Source organism: Myotis myotis, unplaced genomic scaffold, assembly GCF_014108235.1.
Source record: "Myotis myotis isolate mMyoMyo1 unplaced genomic scaffold, mMyoMyo1.p scaffold_m19_p_21, whole genome shotgun sequence".
Classification (NCBI taxonomy): domain Eukaryota; kingdom Metazoa; phylum Chordata; class Mammalia; order Chiroptera; family Vespertilionidae; genus Myotis; species Myotis myotis.
In genome coordinates this window covers 803065-820780 of record NW_023416326.1, presented here as the reverse complement: position 1 = coordinate 820780, position 17716 = coordinate 803065, and the positions used below count along the sequence as shown (strand labels likewise).

The 17716-nt window shown below is 56.1% G+C and overlaps 1 protein-coding gene across 9 annotated transcripts; it reads right to left on the bottom strand.

Moving 5' to 3' along the window:
* Window positions 1–3065: 3065 nt before the first annotated feature.
* On the bottom strand, window positions 3066–17494 carry DDX59 (DEAD-box helicase 59). Of its 9 annotated transcripts, none has more exons than XM_036354961.1 (10): window positions 17468–17494; window positions 14940–15147; window positions 11458–12221; window positions 10096–10263; window positions 9655–9744; window positions 8558–8809; window positions 7565–7717; window positions 6190–6318; window positions 3897–4156; window positions 3073–3466 (listed from the first exon to the last, which is right to left on the bottom strand). In XM_036354961.1, exons 3-10 carry the CDS (start codon window positions 12208–12210, stop codon window positions 3295–3297), a joined length of 1977 nt encoding a protein of 658 aa, XP_036210854.1. In that variant the 5' UTR covers window positions 12211–12221; window positions 14940–15147; window positions 17468–17494; the 3' UTR covers window positions 3073–3294. The 9 variants fall into 9 exon arrangements, with proteins under 9 accessions (XP_036210856.1, XP_036210854.1, XP_036210849.1 ...); XM_036354956.1 differs by lacking the exon at window positions 17468–17494 and adding an exon at window positions 16719–17167; XM_036354963.1 differs by lacking the exons at window positions 6190–6318; window positions 17468–17494 and adding an exon at window positions 16719–17168 and having other exon boundaries at window positions 3066–3466.
* Between the last annotated feature and the right edge of the window lie 222 nt (window positions 17495–17716).

Sequence of the window (17716 nt, the reverse complement as noted above, 5' to 3'; positions counted from 1 at the left end):
GCCGAGCAGCGGGCAGCTCAGAGCTCTGTGCCCGCATCGCATTCAGGCCCCGCTGCCGGGACAGCAGCTATTCACGATGCCCGCGTTTCCAAACCTGCTCCGAACTGGACTCCTCCGAGTAGGAGTTCCTTGAAGGACTGATCACACCTGCATGGGGCGCCCGGCTGGTGTGGCTCAGTGGCTTGAGCGTGGACCTATGAGCCAGGAGGTCGCGGTTCGATTCGGAGGTTGTGGGCTCCATCCCCAGTGTGGGGCGTGCAGGAGGCAGCCGATTCATGATTCTCTCTCATCATGGATGTTTCTATCTCTCTCTCCCTCTCCTTCCTCTCTGAAATCAATAAAAATATTTAAACAAAACAAAAACCTACGTATCACTAAAATCACTTTACCTCTCTGTGCCTTGGTTTCTGTGCTTGTAATATGAGATAAAACATCAATGATTGCTGGAAAAGTCAAGTTAGAGAATGCATGTGAAGTGGTTTTTAAAATGTGACTGGTTACTGTCTAGCAATATAATTGACACGTTTTCACTGTATACCGTACAGGCAGCTGTCAAGTATTTGTGAGAGCTGCAGTAGCCGATGTGTATGAAAGTGCGAGCATGTTGCATGAGACGGGACTCCATAAATGGACGACCTCAGAAACCAACTGCATCTGCCGTCGGCTAGGAATCCTAGGGATAATTTTCCCTTAGTTTCCGATCTCATTCACCACCAGCTGCCCACTCCCCTTTGGTCGAGCCCCTCCCTAGCTCTGGTCTCGGAGAAAACAGGGGCCCCACACCTGCATTCTGGCCTCAGCTTCCCCCTTCCCGGGGACCTCCCTACATCAAAATATTCCTCTTCCCTCTTCACTGCCCCAAATAATCCAGTTATTCTGAAAATAAACGCACATCTTTTTTAAAAAATCCACCAGAGGGAGACAAACTGAAAGAAAACACATGGAAAGGGGTCGGGAGAGGCCTGGCTCAGTGGCTGAGCATCGACCTCTGAACCAGGAGGTCACAGTTCAATTCCTGGTGGAGGCACATGCCCTGGGTGTGGGCTCCATCCCCGGTGGGAAGTAGGGGGAGCGTGCAGGAGGCAGCCGATCCATGATTCTCCCTCATCATGGATGTTTCTCTCTCCCTCTCCCTTCCTCTCTGAAATCAATAAAAATAATTTTTTTAAAGAAGTGATGCAAGCCCATTGGAAGCCTTTTAGATTAGGTTAAGGTTCACAGGAAAACCTTCACTTGGGCCAGTTAACAGTCCCTGGGGACAGAGATTTATCATAAATTACTCAATGTCATAGTTTTTAAATTGTTAAAACGCGGGCTGTATCGTCCTGCTTTGTAGGAGCTCGTGTTGCGTTGCATTTTTTACTGCCGTGTCTTTGGGACTCTTCAAATTCCTGCAAGAGTTAAGCACAAAGGCCGTTTTAAATTGGGCAGATCTTGTGTTTTCTTTCTAAATTCGAACACGTGTTGGGCCAGGAGCCTTGGGAGTATGGGCGCCTGCACGTTGCGGTCTGATCGGCTGATGAAATCTTTAGGAATTCCATCGTGACCACTCGGTGACGCAACCTAATCCATTGAGCAAGTCTGCCCGTCATTTAAAAAGAGGCCGTTCCAGGAACCTCATAATCCCTTTTTAATATAGAAAGAGGAGAGCTCGGGGATTAGTACCTGTTCCAGACGCTCTTTCCTCTCTGAATCACTCTGGGTTCATTCCAGAGATGATTAGTAGGAATCAAAAAACCATTGTCAGCCCCAGGGCCTACTGAGTAACCTGTTTGTACATCAAGGAAGCTCTAGGGTTCAGTGAGGATGGAGGGAACCGTCCCCCGGGGTTCTGAGCAAGCCCCCATACGCTCATCACAAAGGAACAGGACCCACCACCTCTCTGCTCCAGGAGATCCCACCCGGCCGGTGCTGCTCAGTGGTTTGAGCGTCGACCTATGAACCAGAAGGTCACGGTTTGATTCCCGGTCAGGGCACAGGCCCAGGTTGCGGGCTCCATCCCCGGGGGGGGGGGGGGGGCATGCGGGAGGCAGCCAATCAGGATTCCCTCTCATCATGGATGTTTCTATCTTCCTCTCTGAAATGAATCCTACATAATAAAAGCCCAGCGACCATAACTGCGTAACAACCAGATCGACCAGTCACTATGAGGCACACTGACCACCTCTCGGTCCCTCCCCCATCCTGCAGGCTCTGTATACCCAACGGGAACCACAGGGAACCGGGGTGGGTGGCGGCGGGGCAGGACTGGGGACTGGTGAACGGACAGAAGATGGCCCTGATGGCAGGCTAGGCCTAGGGACCCCACCCGTGCACGGTTGCATGCATTGGGCCTCTAGTACAAACATATTTTAAACAAAACAAGCAAAGAGTGGTCATTGTGGTCCAGCCCCAGGCTCTCTCCTTCGCATGGTCAGCGGTTCCGTGAAGGCTCCATTTAAACGTGTTAGAGATTCGGCTTCCAATCGGGGCCTCCCAGCTTGTGAGGCTGCGTGTCAGTAGCCCCGTTTCTGCTCGTTTCCCTAGACGGCTCAGATCTGTAGTCATCCGGCCCATTCCTGGAATGTGGCACCCGATACTCCGCGTCCTCACAGGCTCATCCGAAACCCTCCCTTCTCACCTGAGGACACCAGGGACTCAATGCTCCCATTGTGCCCAAGGTGCCCGCCCGGGGTAATTAGGAGGGTGCACCGCCCGCAGGGGGGCTGAGAGCGGGCAGCGTGGGGTGCCTGCTGTGCACCCCAACTCTCCACTCTGCACAGGACACCTTGGGGGGGAGGGCGTTCACGGTAACAGAGTTCTCCCTTTTTATCTTCTCTTAAAATATATTTTTTTATTGATTTCAGAGAGGAAGGGAGAGGGAGAGAGAGAGAAACCTCAGTGATGAGAGAGCATCACGCATCGGCTGCCTCCTGCACGCCCCACACAGTATGGAGCCCACAACCCGGGCATGTGCCCTGACCGGGAATCGAACGGTGGCCTCCTGGCTCCTGGGTCGATACTCAGCCACTGAGCCACGCTGGCCAAGCTGTAAATTGCTCCTTGTAAACATATCTAAATGGTAAACGCCTGCCTTCTACTTCCGGGCCATTCTGTGCAATGAGGCTGCACATGCCACACACTGTAGCAGGTGACTGCGCGGCAGGTCCTGGCGGGATGGGACGCGACCGCTCACCTAATTATCCCTGGTCGGTTTCGGGCGGCGGCCGCCCAGCGGGGTCACTCAGGGAGCCTCTCGGACAACAAAAGGGCCCTATCTCCCCGGAGTCGGCTTACTGGCGGCCGCCAGGACAGTCACCTTGAATGACCTGCCACCTCCTGTACCAGGCCTGCCTCCCTGTGAGCAAATGCTGTGTCCACTGCGGTCAGCAGGAAGCATAGAGGCGACAGAGGGGTGTCGGTGTGAGTGCCACCGGCGGCACAACCTGAGTGCGGCTCAGCCTGCCAAAGACGACGGTGTCTTTTTCTTAATTTATTGATTGACGCCAGAGAGGAAGGGCGAGCGAGTGAGAGAGAGAGAAACATCAGTGATGAGAGAGAACCATGGATCGGCCGCCTCCCGCACGCCCCGCACTGGGGACGGAGCCCACAACCCGGGCCTGTGCCCTGACCGGGAATCGAACCCTGACCTCCTGGTTCATAGGTTAATGCTCAACCTCTGAGCTGCTGTGACCAGGCAGGAATTTTTTTTTAATTCCATTTTATTGTTAAAAGTAGTATAGATGTCCCTTTCCCCCCCTTAAAAAATATAAATACATAAATAAAAAGAAATATTTGTCTAAACCTCCCCCAATTTTTTTTTCCATTTTTATTTCATGTCCCCTCCCGGTTCCTCAAACCGCGCGTCCTAGCGTGCAGAACGTCCCGAACCGGAGCGTCCGGGGCGCGGGCGTCACCTCTGGGCGCTGCTCTTGTCGTGCCTCCGGATGATGTCCATGAGGTTGGCGCCCGTGACCAGCGGGTTCGGGGCCTGCCGGTCCCCCTGCTGCTCCCGCCGCTGCTGGTCGCGCAGGTACGGGGAGTTGAGCAGCTGCGGCGGCAGGAGGGAGCCCGTGGGCTTCACCCTCTTGGCCACGTCCCAGAAGAGCCGCTTGGAGTTGTTGTTGATGAAGGTGATGGCCGTGCCCTTCTGGCCGAGCCTCCCCACGCGGCCGACCTGGAGCGGGAGGCAGAGGGGGGTTTCAGGATGGTCCCCGTGACACCCCAATGCCCCGAGGAAGGAGCGGAGGACCCGGGTGTGAAGACGCTTGCCCGGGACGAACGGTTGTTCCGAGAGCAGCTGCTGGAACTGGTCTCTCAATATATTTGTGAAATCACTCTAGTGGCTGCCACTGGCATCTTTTTTTAAGAAATACCCCAGCCCTGGCTGGTGTGGCTCAGTGGATAGAGGGTCAGCCTGTGGACTGAAGGGTCCCGGGTTCGGAGATTCCCGGTCAGGGCACATGCCCGGGGTTGTGGGCTCGATCCCCAGAATGGGGCGTGCAGGAAGTAGCCGATCGATGATTCTCTCTCAACATAGATGTTTCTCTCCCTCCGTCCCTCTCCCTTCCTCTCTGAAATCAATAAAAATATATTTAAAAGAAACAGCCCAAACACCTATGTGTATATGCACACATGTGCACACATGTACACACGTGTGCACACACGTGCACGTGCATTTCTGCACCGTGAGCTCAGGTGACCACTCCGAGGTGAGGGCTTACTCATTCGTGTTCCTTGTCCCTGTGTGCACGTGTGCTCCAAGGACGGAGACAGACAGACAAGCACGGTCGGAGCCACCCTGACGGCGGGCGGCCATCGCGGTGTGACTGCGCGCTGCTCCGCGAGTAATGAACGCAGAGGACTGACCTTGGGACCGGAGGAAAGGTGAGGGCGTTCTAGCAGCACCCTCTGCCCAGGACGCAGAGCAGCTTCTTACCTATTTTATTTCATTTTCTTAAATATATTTTATTATTGATCTCAGAGAAGAAGGGAGAGGGAGAGAGAGAGAGAATCACTGATCAGCTGCCTCCTGCACGCCCCACACTGGGGATCGAGCCCGCAACCCGGGCACGTGCCCTGAGCAGGAATGGAACCGTGACCTCCTGGTTCAGAGGTCGGCGCTCAACCACTGAGAAACACCTGCTGGCGCCTCTTACATATTTTAAAATGTTAGAAAGATTCCCACACAACACGACTCCACGTCTGGAAGGAAACGAGCCTCGGTTATTTGAAAACGGCCTCCTGGGCCATCGTCAGCTCTCTGACAAGCAGGGGGAGGCGGCGGGGTGGGGGTGCTGCCGTGTCACTGAGCCCGAGCACCGCAGAGGACCTCGTCCGGCCTGCAGCCTCCTGGGCGGCCCGGGGGAAGGTGGCCCCCCGGGGCCTCTGCGAGCACCGGAGAAAGGCCTCCTCGCAGGGCCGGTAAGTGACTCCGGAGAAGGAAGCCAGCAGCGCCGGGGAGATAACGGCTCAGAGGAGGCTCTGTGTCCGGCCGAAAGGAGAGCTGCCGGTTGGCGTCTCTGGCAGCAAAGGGGAGAGACGCACCTGAAAAGGGAAAGACTAGAGCCACACGGATGTGAAGAGGAGATGAAGACAAGATTCCTCAAAAACAAACACTGTGGGGCTCCTTGTATTCCGGCCAGATGTACCCACGTAAAACAAAGCCTCCCCTGGCCCCTTGCTTTTTCTGGTTCTAAAAGCCATTTAACATGCTCACTGAAGAGAAGAAATATAAAAGAGCCCTAGCCAGTGGTGCTCAGTGGGTAGAGAGTCGGCCTACGGACTGAAGGGTCCCGGGTTCGATTCCCGTCAGGGCACAGGCCCGGGTTGTGGGCTCCATCCCCAGTGGGGGGGCGTGCGGGAGGCAGCCGATCCATGATTCTCTGTCATCATGGATGTTTCCGTCTCTCTCTCCCTCTCTGAAATTAATAAAAATATATTAAAATTTAAAAAGGAATACAAAGGAAATAAAACAATATATAAAAACAACTAAAAATGTAAATGGCATGGTAGGTTATCGTCTCTAGTTACTACGTAAGGCACAGAGTCTTTAAAACCAAGATTTCGTTTATAGGCATATACGTCTTAAAAGCAAAAATAAGTAAAAATCAAGTTTCCTGTCCATCACGGGCCTTTTTCTTACTCGTCGTTACCCTGACAAGGGCTGTGCCCGAGGAAAGTCACGCGGTCACACGGAAACCCCCTTACCTGGTGCACGTACTCGTCCATGCTCGAGGGCATGTCGAAGTTCACGACCAGCTTGACCCTGACCAGGTCCAGCCCTCGTCCCAGGACGCCCGTGCTCACCACCACCTCATGGGCTCCGCCGAGCAAGCCCTTCCAGGAAAGCGAGAAAACGCGCTGTTCAGGGCAGCGGTCGCCAGCCGGTGGGCCGCGGACCGCTTTAGGGTTGGGGTCAGGGTTAGGGTTACACTGGTGGTCCCTGGGGTGCGAAAGGTTGGTGACCCCTGAGAACTGTGTCTCTTGGCGTTTCATAGACTTGAGGTCCTTTCCTTTTCCCGATACTTCCTGCAACATTTCTGCAGTATCTTTTCGGGAAGGAAACTTGGTGAACCGGGGGAAGTGGGTGTGGCCCAGGTTCCTCCCAGGGCCCCCCCGGCCCCCCACCACCGGGGTGTTCTCTATTCCTTTCCTCGGGCAGACCTTTCCCAGAGGTGACCTAGGCTCTGCCCCAGCCACGCTGACCTGATGACAGAAACGCTGGCTTCTGAATTAGTCACCTCATTAGCGGACGATCCCTGGGGACCAGGCTGACCTGCTCCCCAAACACAAATGCTGGCAGGAGGGACAGTCAGCTTCGGTCACTGCCTGCCTGGAGTTCTTAGTCGTTAAAAAAAAAGGTCTGCTTTAGCCTGGCCGGCGTGGCTCAGGTCTACCTGTGAACCAGGAGGTCACAGTTTGATTCCCCGTCAGGGCTCATGCCAAGGTTGCAGGCTTGATCCCCAATAGGGGGCGTGCAGGAGGCAGCCGATCGATATCTCTCTCTCATCATTGCTATTTCTCTTCATCCCTCTTCCTTCCTTTCTGGCAGGTGTGGCTCAGTGGGTTGGAGCATCTCCTACACCAAAAAGGTTACCGTTTGCTTCCCGATCGGGCAAAGGGCGCGTACGGAGGTTACGGGTTCCATCCCCGGTTCCATCCCGAGAGACAACCGATGGACGTTTCTCTCCCTCTTCCTCCCTCTTTATCTAAAATCAGGAAAAACATATCCTCGAGTGAGGATTTTTAAAAAAGGGTCCAGCCCTGGCCGGTTTGGCTCAGTGGATGGAGCGTCAGCCTGCGGACTGAAGGGTCCTGGGTTCGATTCCGGTCAAGGGCACATGCCCAGGTTGTGGGCTCAATTACCCAATAGGGGGCGTGCAGGGGGCAGCCGATCGATGATTCTCTCTCATCATTGCATGTTTCTATCTATAAATTCTCCCTTCCTCTCTGAAATCAATAAAAATCTATTTTTTTTAAATAAAGGGGTCTGCATTAAACACCGGCTGGTTATTCCCGTGTCTCTTGAAAATGAGGCAACACGGGTCTCGGGACCGAGATGAGACAGGGGGCCACGTCGCACCTCCAGGATGCTCCTCCGCTCCGCCTGCGGCTTCTCCGAATGCATGGACACGCTCCTCAGGCCCGTGACCTTCTGCACGGCCTCACTCAGCAGGTCCGCCCCGAGCCTGCAGTCCACAAACACCAGCACGGGCGGCTGGAAGAGTTTCTTATCCTGGGGGGGAGGGCGGGGGGGGAGAATGCACGTTCAAGTTACTCGGGAACACCCACCACGGGTAGTTCTCCTGCAAGCACCGGTGCCAGCTGGTTACCAGCAGATTCGTACGCACCATGAAGGAGGGACAAGGCATACCCTGTCAACATGAGTGTTTTTTCTTTGAAATATGCACACACAGAAGCCAGAACAGCCTACGGCCCTTCTACGCACAAATAACTTTTAAAAGTTGGGCGCGATGAGCATGGCTGGTGTGTCTCAGTGGTCGAGCGTTGACCTCTGAACCGGGAGACGGGGGTTCGATTCCCGGTCAGGGCGCACGCCCGGGTTGTACACGTGACCCCCAGTGGGGGGAGTGCAGGAGGCAGCCGATCCGTGATTCTCTCTCATCATGGATGTTTCCTTCTCTCTCTTTCTCCATCTCCCTTCCTCTCTGACATCAATAAAAATATGTATTTTTTAAAAATTTCATGGATTCGCCCTGACCAGTTTGGCTCAGTGGCTAGAGCGTTGGCCTGTGGACTGAAGGGTCCCAGGTTCGATTCTGGTCAAGGGCATGTACCTTGGTTGCAGGCACATCCCCATTGGGGAGTGTGCAGGAGGCAGCTGATGGATGGTTCTCTCTCATCGATGTTTCTAGCTCTCTGTCCCTCTCCCTTCCTCTCTGTAAAAAAAAATCAATGAAAAAAAAATAAAAATAAAAAATCATGGATTCTTACAGGATTCTGAGACAGGCAAAGCAATGTGTTAGCAGAAACCTAAGCCAAATGCCCCGAAAGCTACACCCGACACTCCTCCTCTTAAGACCTACGGGCCGGGCTACCCAGCGTGGCTGCTCACGTTCAGGATCTCAAACAGCTTCTTCTTCTTGGCGGGCTCCTCCACCCACAGCACGATCTGCCGCACGTGGGGGCAGGGCCGGTTCTTCTCTCCAGCCGTGATCCGCACGGGGTCCCGCAGGAGCTGGCCCGCCAGCTGCTCGATGCTGGCGGGGATCGTGGCCGAGACCAGGACGGTCTGACAGTCATGGGGGACGTGCTCCAGGACGTCCAGCACCTGCTGCTGAAAGCCCATCTTCAACATGGTGTCGGCCTGAAACAGCGTCGTTTTATTTTATTATTTCATATCTCGTTTATTGATGTCAGAGAGGAACGGAGAGGGAGAGAGAGAGAAACATCCATGATGAGAGAGAATCGCGGATCGGCTGCCTCCTGCACGCCCCCGACTGGGCATCGAGCCCGCCACCCAGGCCTGTGCCCTTGACCGGGAATCGAACTGTGACCTCCCGGTTCAGAGGTCGACGCTCAACTCCTGAGCCACGCCGGCCAGGCTGAGACATCATTTCCACATGAGCCTGATTTGACGTTAAACCCAGGGCCACCCAAGAAAAGACTCCGGTAACAAATGGAAAACCCTTACCCAGAAACAGCTGCCACCCTGTCAAAACAGGAAGGATCCCCTGGGAAAAAGACACGTTTACATGAAAGTAGACACTGTGTAACCATGTGACACAACTCGGACACAGTCACAGATAAACAGAGCGGGAGGTGCGGGCGACAGTGCGGCTGGGTCTGTTTTCTGCCCTTTGGAAACGGAGGCCTAGGGTTCGATTTCATGCCCACGCCTCAGCTTAGCTGCGGTCCGCACGGGACGAGTTTAGGAAAAGAGGCCAGCTGGGCCGGCGTGGCTCTGTTTGAACCCAGACCTATGAACCGGGAGGTCAAGGTTTGATTCCCGGTCGGGGCACAGGCCCGGGTTGCGGGCTCGATGCCCAGTGTGGGGCGTGTAGGAGGCAGCCGACCCATGATTCTCTCTCATCATGGACGCTTCCATCTCTCTCTCCCGCTCCCTTCCTCTCTGAGATCCACGAAAATACATGTAAAGAGAGAGCCCACCAACTACAGGGCGCCACGCGACCCATGTTCCCGGTCACTCACTTCGTCCACAACTGCTATCTTCACGCCGCGGAGCTGGACGGAGCTCTGCTTCAGGATGTCCAGGAGGCGGCCCGGGGTTGCTATGACGACCTGGGTAAAAGGGGAAAAGCAAATAAAAAAATACACGTGAGGAGCCCGGCCGGTGTGGCTCAGTGGTTGGGCATCAACCCGTGTACCAAGAGGCCGCGGGTTCGATTCCAGGTCAGGGCGCACGTGCGGCGGTTCAACGAGCCGCCTGTGTGAGCATCCGACACTCACGGCGTGCAGCGCGCATCCATGAACGTGCCCCTCCCCTTCCCCACAGGGAACCGACTTCAGAAACACCCACTCTGAGTAGGCGAGACTGCAAAGGCCACCGAGGGTCACACACAAGGCTTCTCCAGGAAGGAAACCCCCGGCCACATGGCCGTTGAAGGACGCCCCGCGGGCTGGGCCGCTCACCTTGACGTGCTGCCGCAGACGGTGCAGCTGGGGCGGCAAGGGCAGGCCCCCCACCAGCAGCACGGTCTTCATGCCCGGCAGGCCCTTCATCAGCTCTTTGGCTTGTCTCTCTATCTGAATGGCCAGCTCTCTCGTTGGGGTGAGGATGAGCGCGGACGGACACGTGCCCTGCAAGGACGGAAAACAGACCTAGAGACACCAGCCGTCTATCCCTTTGGATATGAACTAAATTCTTTAAAAAAAATACATGCATGTGTGTGTGTGTGTGTAGACTAGAGGCCCGGCGCACGGAATGCATGCAAGGAGCTCGGCCCTCGCATCCCCAGCTGCCTCGCGGCCCCGCCCACTGGTCATTCCAGAAGGTCGTTCCGGAAGGTCGTTCCGGAAGGTCGTTCCACCGCCGCCGGCAGGTCTAACTAGCGTATTAGCTCTTTATTACATAGGGTTTTGCTAGAATTGCTGCTTTAACCACACAACATGATGTAGATAACTCAAGAGGAAAAGTATTATGTTTACCCCTATTTTACGCTTTTTTACTGTTCTTTGTTCCTCACTGGTGGCCCCAGATTCTCTCTCTCACCGTTGCCTTTCTTCCTTTAGCCATTCCTTCAGGACTGGCAGGCTGGTGACCGGTGCCTCTCGTTTTCCTTCTGAAAACGTCTTGGTTTCCTCATCGTTACAGAGAACGTCTCCACTGGGCATGTAATTCCAGTTTGGCCGTTCCTCCCTGGCAGCACTTGAACAATAGCACGGCCTCCGTGATTTCTAATCGGCAGAAATCTGCTGTCATTGTTTGGTGTTCTATAGGTAAAAGTGTCACCTCTCTCTGGTGGCCATATAGATATAGATATAAAACTTTTTTTAATCCTCACCTGAGGATATTTTTTCATTGATTTTCAGAGAGAGAGAAAGAGGGAAAGACAGAGAGAAATACCTACGTGAGAGAAACACATCAATTGGTTGCCTCCTGCACACCCACTGACCAGGGCCCAGGCCAGGAAGGAGCCAGGTACGTGGCCTGGAATCGAACCTGGGACCCTTCAGTCCACAGGCCGACGCTCTATCCACTGAGCCAAACCGGCGAGGGCTTAAATATATATCTTTTTTTTTTTTTTATTGATTTCAGAGAGGAAGAGTTCAACAGTTCTCTCTCATCATTGAAGTTTCTATCTCTCCCTCCTTCTCCCTCTCCCTTCCTCTCTGAAACCAATAAAAATATATATATATTTTTAAATTCCCTCAAGTTACATTTCTCAGACACACTCCTCAACGCTAAAGATTCAGGGTCGCTTTGCAACTTGAACCCAGGTAAGCGCGGAGGTGGGTGGACGCCTCCCGTGTTCCGGGTGAATTTGAACTCACCTCGACCAGAGCGCGCATGATGACAGGCAGGAGGAAGGCGGCCGTCTTCCCCGAGCCCGTGTCCGCGCTGGCCAGGATGTCCCGCCCCAGGAGGCCCACGGGAGTCATCTGCATCTGGATGGGGGTGGGCACCTCGTAGCCGGCCGCCGTCAGGTTGAGGCTCAAGGTCTCGGGGAAGGCGCAGTGCTCAAAGTCCACGATGGGCCTGGCGACAGCCCGCCCCTGGACGCAGATGCCCAGCTGGTGTCTGAGGTTCTCGACCTGGTCCTCCCCGAGGCTGGCGATGAAGGGGTGCTCCTGGTAGACGTAGGGCGTCAGGAGCGGGGCCTGCGGCTGCGAGCCGGCTCCCGGGGGGCCGCTGAGCGCCGACCTCTCTTCCTTTTCCTTCACCTGCAGGAGATGTTTCGCTTTGCACTCCAAGCTGCACACGTCTTCGTCCGTCTTGTCGCAGATGTACTCGCCGTAACGGCCACAGACGACGCACACGGGCTCCCCGGGCTCCGCCGCGCGCTGCATTTTCGAAAAGGACTTGACAGGCTCGTCGGAGGGAAGGCTGTCCCGGGCGCCCGGCTCGGGCCCCGCCTGTGGCCTGTGGGCAGCTGCGGCGTCTCCTGTAGGGACAGCGTCCGCCGGGGGGCCACTCCCCTCATCCCACCGCACGACGTCGGCTTCTGGTCTCGCTTTCTTGGCCACGCAGCCTTGGCCTCCGTCGGGGGCGTTCCTCTTGACTTTGAGAGACCTCGGGACAAACATCCTTCGATCTTCTGTGGAGGAAATCATACAGTGAGGTTTACTGTCAACACAATGAAGTGCCCAGGACAGAGTAGCAGGTGGTCATCCTGGAATCAGCCTGGTGTCCCGGGTTTTGCCTCAAAGGATTAGAGGAAGTATCAAGACACTAGCTGTGTGGAGCTTTTCTTCCATTCGCCAGCTTTCTCTGATGAAAAGACAGCATCCTTTCCCCACATACACACGCATGCACACAAACGCGCATACCAACACATGTGCGCGTTCATACACGCACACACATATACACACACGCACGCATACCGAGAGAGACACATGCACACATTTATACATGCAGAGACACATGAAAACACATACCAACACAGGCACACATACAAACATACATGCACATGTTTATACATGCAGCCACACAGACATGCATGCATACCAACAGAGACACATGCATGTACTTATACATGCACATACGTACACCCATACACACACTTATACATGCACAGAGACACATGGACACACATACCAACACACACCAACAGAGACAGACATGCAGACACAGGGAGACACACGCAGCCCGTGCACACAGCCGACTCCTGCTTCCTGTCCACCTGCGCTCGGCAACAGCAGACATCACACACCTTCAGGAGGACATTCTATTGCATTTTCACAAACGGGGGGAGGGGGACACCTCACGAATGGGAATTTCACAGTCAAAACCGCCAAGCACAGCGGGAAATGCTACTCTGACCCAGAAAGTAACGAGCCGCGGAGCCGGGGCGCCCGAGCACAGACCTGCGGGGTCCCGGGCAGGTGCGTGTCCCCCATAAACAAGAGCACATCCGAGGCTGGGTCTCTCCACAGGCGGCTCCCGGCAGCCCTGTGTCAGGGCCCCGGGTGCCCGCGGTCCCCAGGAGCGTCTGTGCCAATGACCATCATATAGGCTCTTACACATTTTTCTCAAACGTAAGTCTTGGGGCGAACGGCTCGATTCCAACAAAAAATGCAGCTGGGGGTCTGCAGTGACAATCTTCAGGCCCCGTGGAGCGCGGCTTTCCGGGGGGCTCAACGCTGGGAATGCAGAGTCCAAGGGCGGCCCCCCTCGCCGTCGGCGCCCCCCGCCCCCGCCGCCTCCACCCTCCCCCTCTCCCCCCGCCACCCCCCCCAGCGCCCGGACTCAGCTCTCACCCGCGCCACCGCCTCGTAATAGGGCGCCTGCGCGTCCCAGCGGCCCGCACCCAGAGCGCCTGCGCGTCCCGGCGGCCCAGCACTCAGAGCGCCTGCGCGTCCCGGCGGCCCAGCACTCAGAGCGCCTGCGCGTCCTGGCGCTGCTAGGAGACCGAGCGAGCAGAGAGCTTGCCTGGGTGGGAAGGCGGGCCCCTCCTACTGCCACGCCCTAGCGTCGGGGTCTAGAGAGTCGGAGGCCCGAGCCGCCGGCCCGCCGTGTCGCCTGCAGCTCCTCAAGCGCTGGGTCGGGCTTCCTGCCCACAGGCTCGGCTTCACCGCTGCTGGGAGGGGCGTGCGGAGCGCGGTCTACATCTCCGGGTTTTGGGAGGGGCCGCGCCCTAGAGCCTCGGGAAGGCGGTGCCAAGGCGGGGGGCGGAGCTCTGGTGGGAGGGGCGTGGCTAGCTCCGGGGGCGGGGTTCCACGCGCTGTCCCCGCCCCTTCCCGGCTCCCCGGCTGGAGGGAAAGCCCGGAGCCGGATCTGGGCTGGGAGGCTGTCTCTGCAGGGAGGGGCGGGCGTGGGGATCCTCTTGGAAGAACTGACGTGATCGCGTGGGCCGGGGTTGGCGAAAAAGCATCGGCCGGTCCCGAAAGACGACGGAAGGGGCGGGGACCGGGGTGGGGGTGGGGGGATCGCAGGCCCCCGGCGGGCCTGGACGCGGGTTCTGCCGCTGGGGGCTGGCCAGCATGGCTCTAAAATTAAGTCGAGGCTGTTTCATGTGGCGAGTTTCCGCCACGGCCACACCCACCGACACCGGAGAGAAAATAACACAGTCTCGGTGCTTGGTCCCTCCCGGCTGACGGTCCTCTGATGGGCAGGCTCTGGGGCCACGAGCCCCCAGCCACTGGTGGTGCAGAAGCAATGGGGAGGAGGAGGGGGAGGGGAAGGGGCTGATGGCTCTGCAAGTTTATTGCTCCAATGACATAGCTGGGCCCAGCAGGCGTGGCTCCGTGGCTGAGTGTCAACCTATGAACCAGGAGGTCAGGGTTCGATTCCCCCCAGGTTGTGGGCTCGAACCCCAGTGGGGGTCCTGCTCACGCTGGAGGCAGCCGATCCATGATTCTCTCTCGTCATGGATGTTTTGATTTCTCTGTCCCTCTCCCTTCCTCTCTGAAATCAATAAAAATATGTGTTTGCTTATTTTATTTTTTAATATAATTTTATTGATTTTAGAGAGCGAAGCGGAGAGGGAGAGAGGGAGAGAATCATCCATGATGAGAGAGAATCATGGATCGGCTGCCTCCTGCACGCCCCCTACTGGGGATGGAGCCTGCAACCCCCTTGCATGCGCCCCTTGGCCGGAATCGAACCCGGGACCCTTGAGTCCACAGGCCGACACTCTATCCACTGAGCCACACCGGCCAGGGCATGTTTGTTTGTTTGTTTGTTTTTAAAAAGCTCATATTCAGGTCCCCAATTAGGACTCCTCAGAGCACAGTCCAGTTAACCCCCGCTGCTCTGTCTCCCCACCAACACGGTGCGATGATGGCGTGTGCGTGGTGGGCGGCGGAAGCCTTACCTGTAGGAGCTCAGGTGGGAGCCACAGATGGGCAGATGGCATTAAGGACACACGCCTAGCCCCGGGGACTCGGCAGGGCAGGGCGGGGCAGGAAAGGTGCGGCGTGACTCAGTCGCCCAGCGCCGTGGAATTCACACTCGTCCTGCATGGCCATTCTGAGCTCGCCTTCAGCCCAGCCTCGCAACAGGAAATGCGGTCATAACGCGAGCTGTTGAGACACGAACAGAAAGACTCACGCCCGTCCTTCTCAGGTGCCTGGAAACTGGGCTCACACCTATGGGTCTACAGCCACTCCTTATCCGTTCGTAGGTGAGGCTTGGAAAACCCGTACGAGCTGACATCTCGGTGGAGGCAGAGAGCACAGGGGATAGCATTTGAGGGCCATTGTTTTTTTGTTTTTAGCGTATTTTTATTGATTTCAGAGAGGAAGGGAGAGAGAGATAGAAGCATGAGAGAGAGAAGCAATGATGAGAGGATCATGGATCGGCTGCCTCCTGCAGGCCTCCTAGTGGGGGATGGAGCCCGCAGCCCGGGCATGTGCCCTGACGGGGAATGGAACCCTGACCTCCTGGTTCATAGGTCGACTCTCAACCGCCGAGCTCATATCCTGTCTTAAAGCACATGACCTCCTCCCAGCTAGAAAAGTCAAACATCGCCCGGCCAGCTGCCTGCTGGGGGATGGAGCCCGCAACCCAGGCATGTGCCCTTGCCCGGAATCAAACCCGGGACCCTTCAGTCCACAGGCTGAGGCTCTATCCACTGAGCCAAACCGGCCAGGGCAAATTTCATTATTTCTTTTTCATTTTATTGATTTTTAGACAGAGGAAGGGAGAGGGATAGAGAGAGAAACATTGGTCTGCTGCCTCCCACACGCCCCACACTGGGGATGGAGCCTGAACCCCAGGCCCGTGCCCCAACCGGGAATCGAACCATGACCTCCTGGTTCATGGGTCAGTGCTCGACCGCTGAGCCATGCCGGCCAGGCAGAATATCAGTATTCCTTACATCCGTCCAGACCGTCTCTCGTGCTAGGTGGAGAGTGTGCCCGCCACCAGTCTTTGTGAGTCCTCGACCTACAAGGACGCACTTGGCACGACAATTTCAGGGGACGCGTTCTATATCCCGTGCACATTGCCAGCCGACAAGGGACCCTCCGTGCCAGCTGCCCCGTGTGGATGCGTGCGAGAGGACACGGGGCGTGAGGAAGGCCAAACCCCCAGGCCGAGGCCGTGGTTTCAGAAGGGCGGTTATACGATCCCTGTGCAGACCTCAGCTTATTCGCTCAACCCCTTTTTTTTTAACCTCCTGGAAAGCTATAATTTGAGTTTCAGAGCAGCGGTTAGGAGAACATGCTCATCAGGATCAGAAAACCCTGCATTAACCCCCCGGTGACTGGGCGCCGTGGGCCACGGGACGGGCCGTCACGGTCCAGGCGGGAGCCCTCCCCGGGCCCCACACTTCTCCCCGAACCTCTCCCGACTTTCTCCGTCGCTGCTCCTCCTCCCCGTGGCTGGGCTAGAAACTGTTCCTTTTAGAAATCGTTTTTTCCCAAGGCTAGCCTCTCAAAGGGACCCCCTTCCCCCCCAGCAACCCCCACTTTCCGTAGCAAGCACATAAGCCTTTGCATTTTTAAAAAATATATGTTATTGATTTCAGAGCAGGAGAGAGAGAAACATCAATGATGAGACAGCATCACTGATCGGCTGCCTCCCGCACGCCCCACACTGGGGATCGAGCCTGCAAACCCGGGCCTGTGCCCTGACGGGGAATCGAACCCACCGTGACCTCCTGGTTCATAGGTCGATGCTCAACCGCTGAGCCACGCCGGCCGGGCCCCCGAAGGCGTTGGCTAGCTCTGTGACACCGGGCCTTCTCTTGCTCTGAATTCTGGATCCGCTCTTAGTGGTGAGAAGTGGTGCCGGAGCTGTGCCAGCCCCACAGGCTGGGCGTGTCCGGGCGGGAGCCGAGCCGCCAGGCAGAGAGAGAGACGGCTCATGCTCCCACCTCCGTCAGGGAGGACCCCAGGCCGCCGTGTTGATAATGACCTCATCGCCCAGCTCTCAAACCTGCGGTCATATCAGGGACGCAGTAACGCCTGCGAGGAAGGGACCTTACAGCCCGCGATCAGGCGTCAGCGGCCCATCCTGCAAACACCTGGTAGGACAGTGAGGCTGGCGTCTTTGTGGGATGATAACAGCTCATTCACTCAAGGCCACCAACTAGTCAGACAGCTGACGCAGGTTTTAAAAGTTATTTTAATTCTTTCCTTAAACCCTCTTGTCTGGAATTGGTATGACTGATGCAGCCACCACAATGAGGTAATTAATCAACATATTAATATACGGTACCATGAAGAGAAGATCCCTACTTTTAAAAATATATGTATTTTACTGATTTTAGAGAGAGGGAGAGGGAGAGAAACATCCATGATGAGAGAGAATCATGGATTGGCCGCCTCCTGCACGCCCCCTGCTGGGGATCGAGCCCACAACCCCAACCCGGGCCTGTGCCCTGACCGGGAATCGAACCGTGACCTCCTGGTTCATAGGTCGACGCTCAACCACTGAGCCACGCCGGCCGGCCTAAAAATACTTTCATATCATCTTTTAGGCTCTTTCTAATCTACTTTAACACCATCGCCCTAATTCCCACAGTATCTTGTTGAAATTTAAGATTTTTGTTTCCTTGGCAACATACCTTCACGGTGGCCTAGCTTGTCACTGTTATGGGATTATGACCCAAGGGTCCATCACGGGGCGAGGCCAGGGGCAGGCATG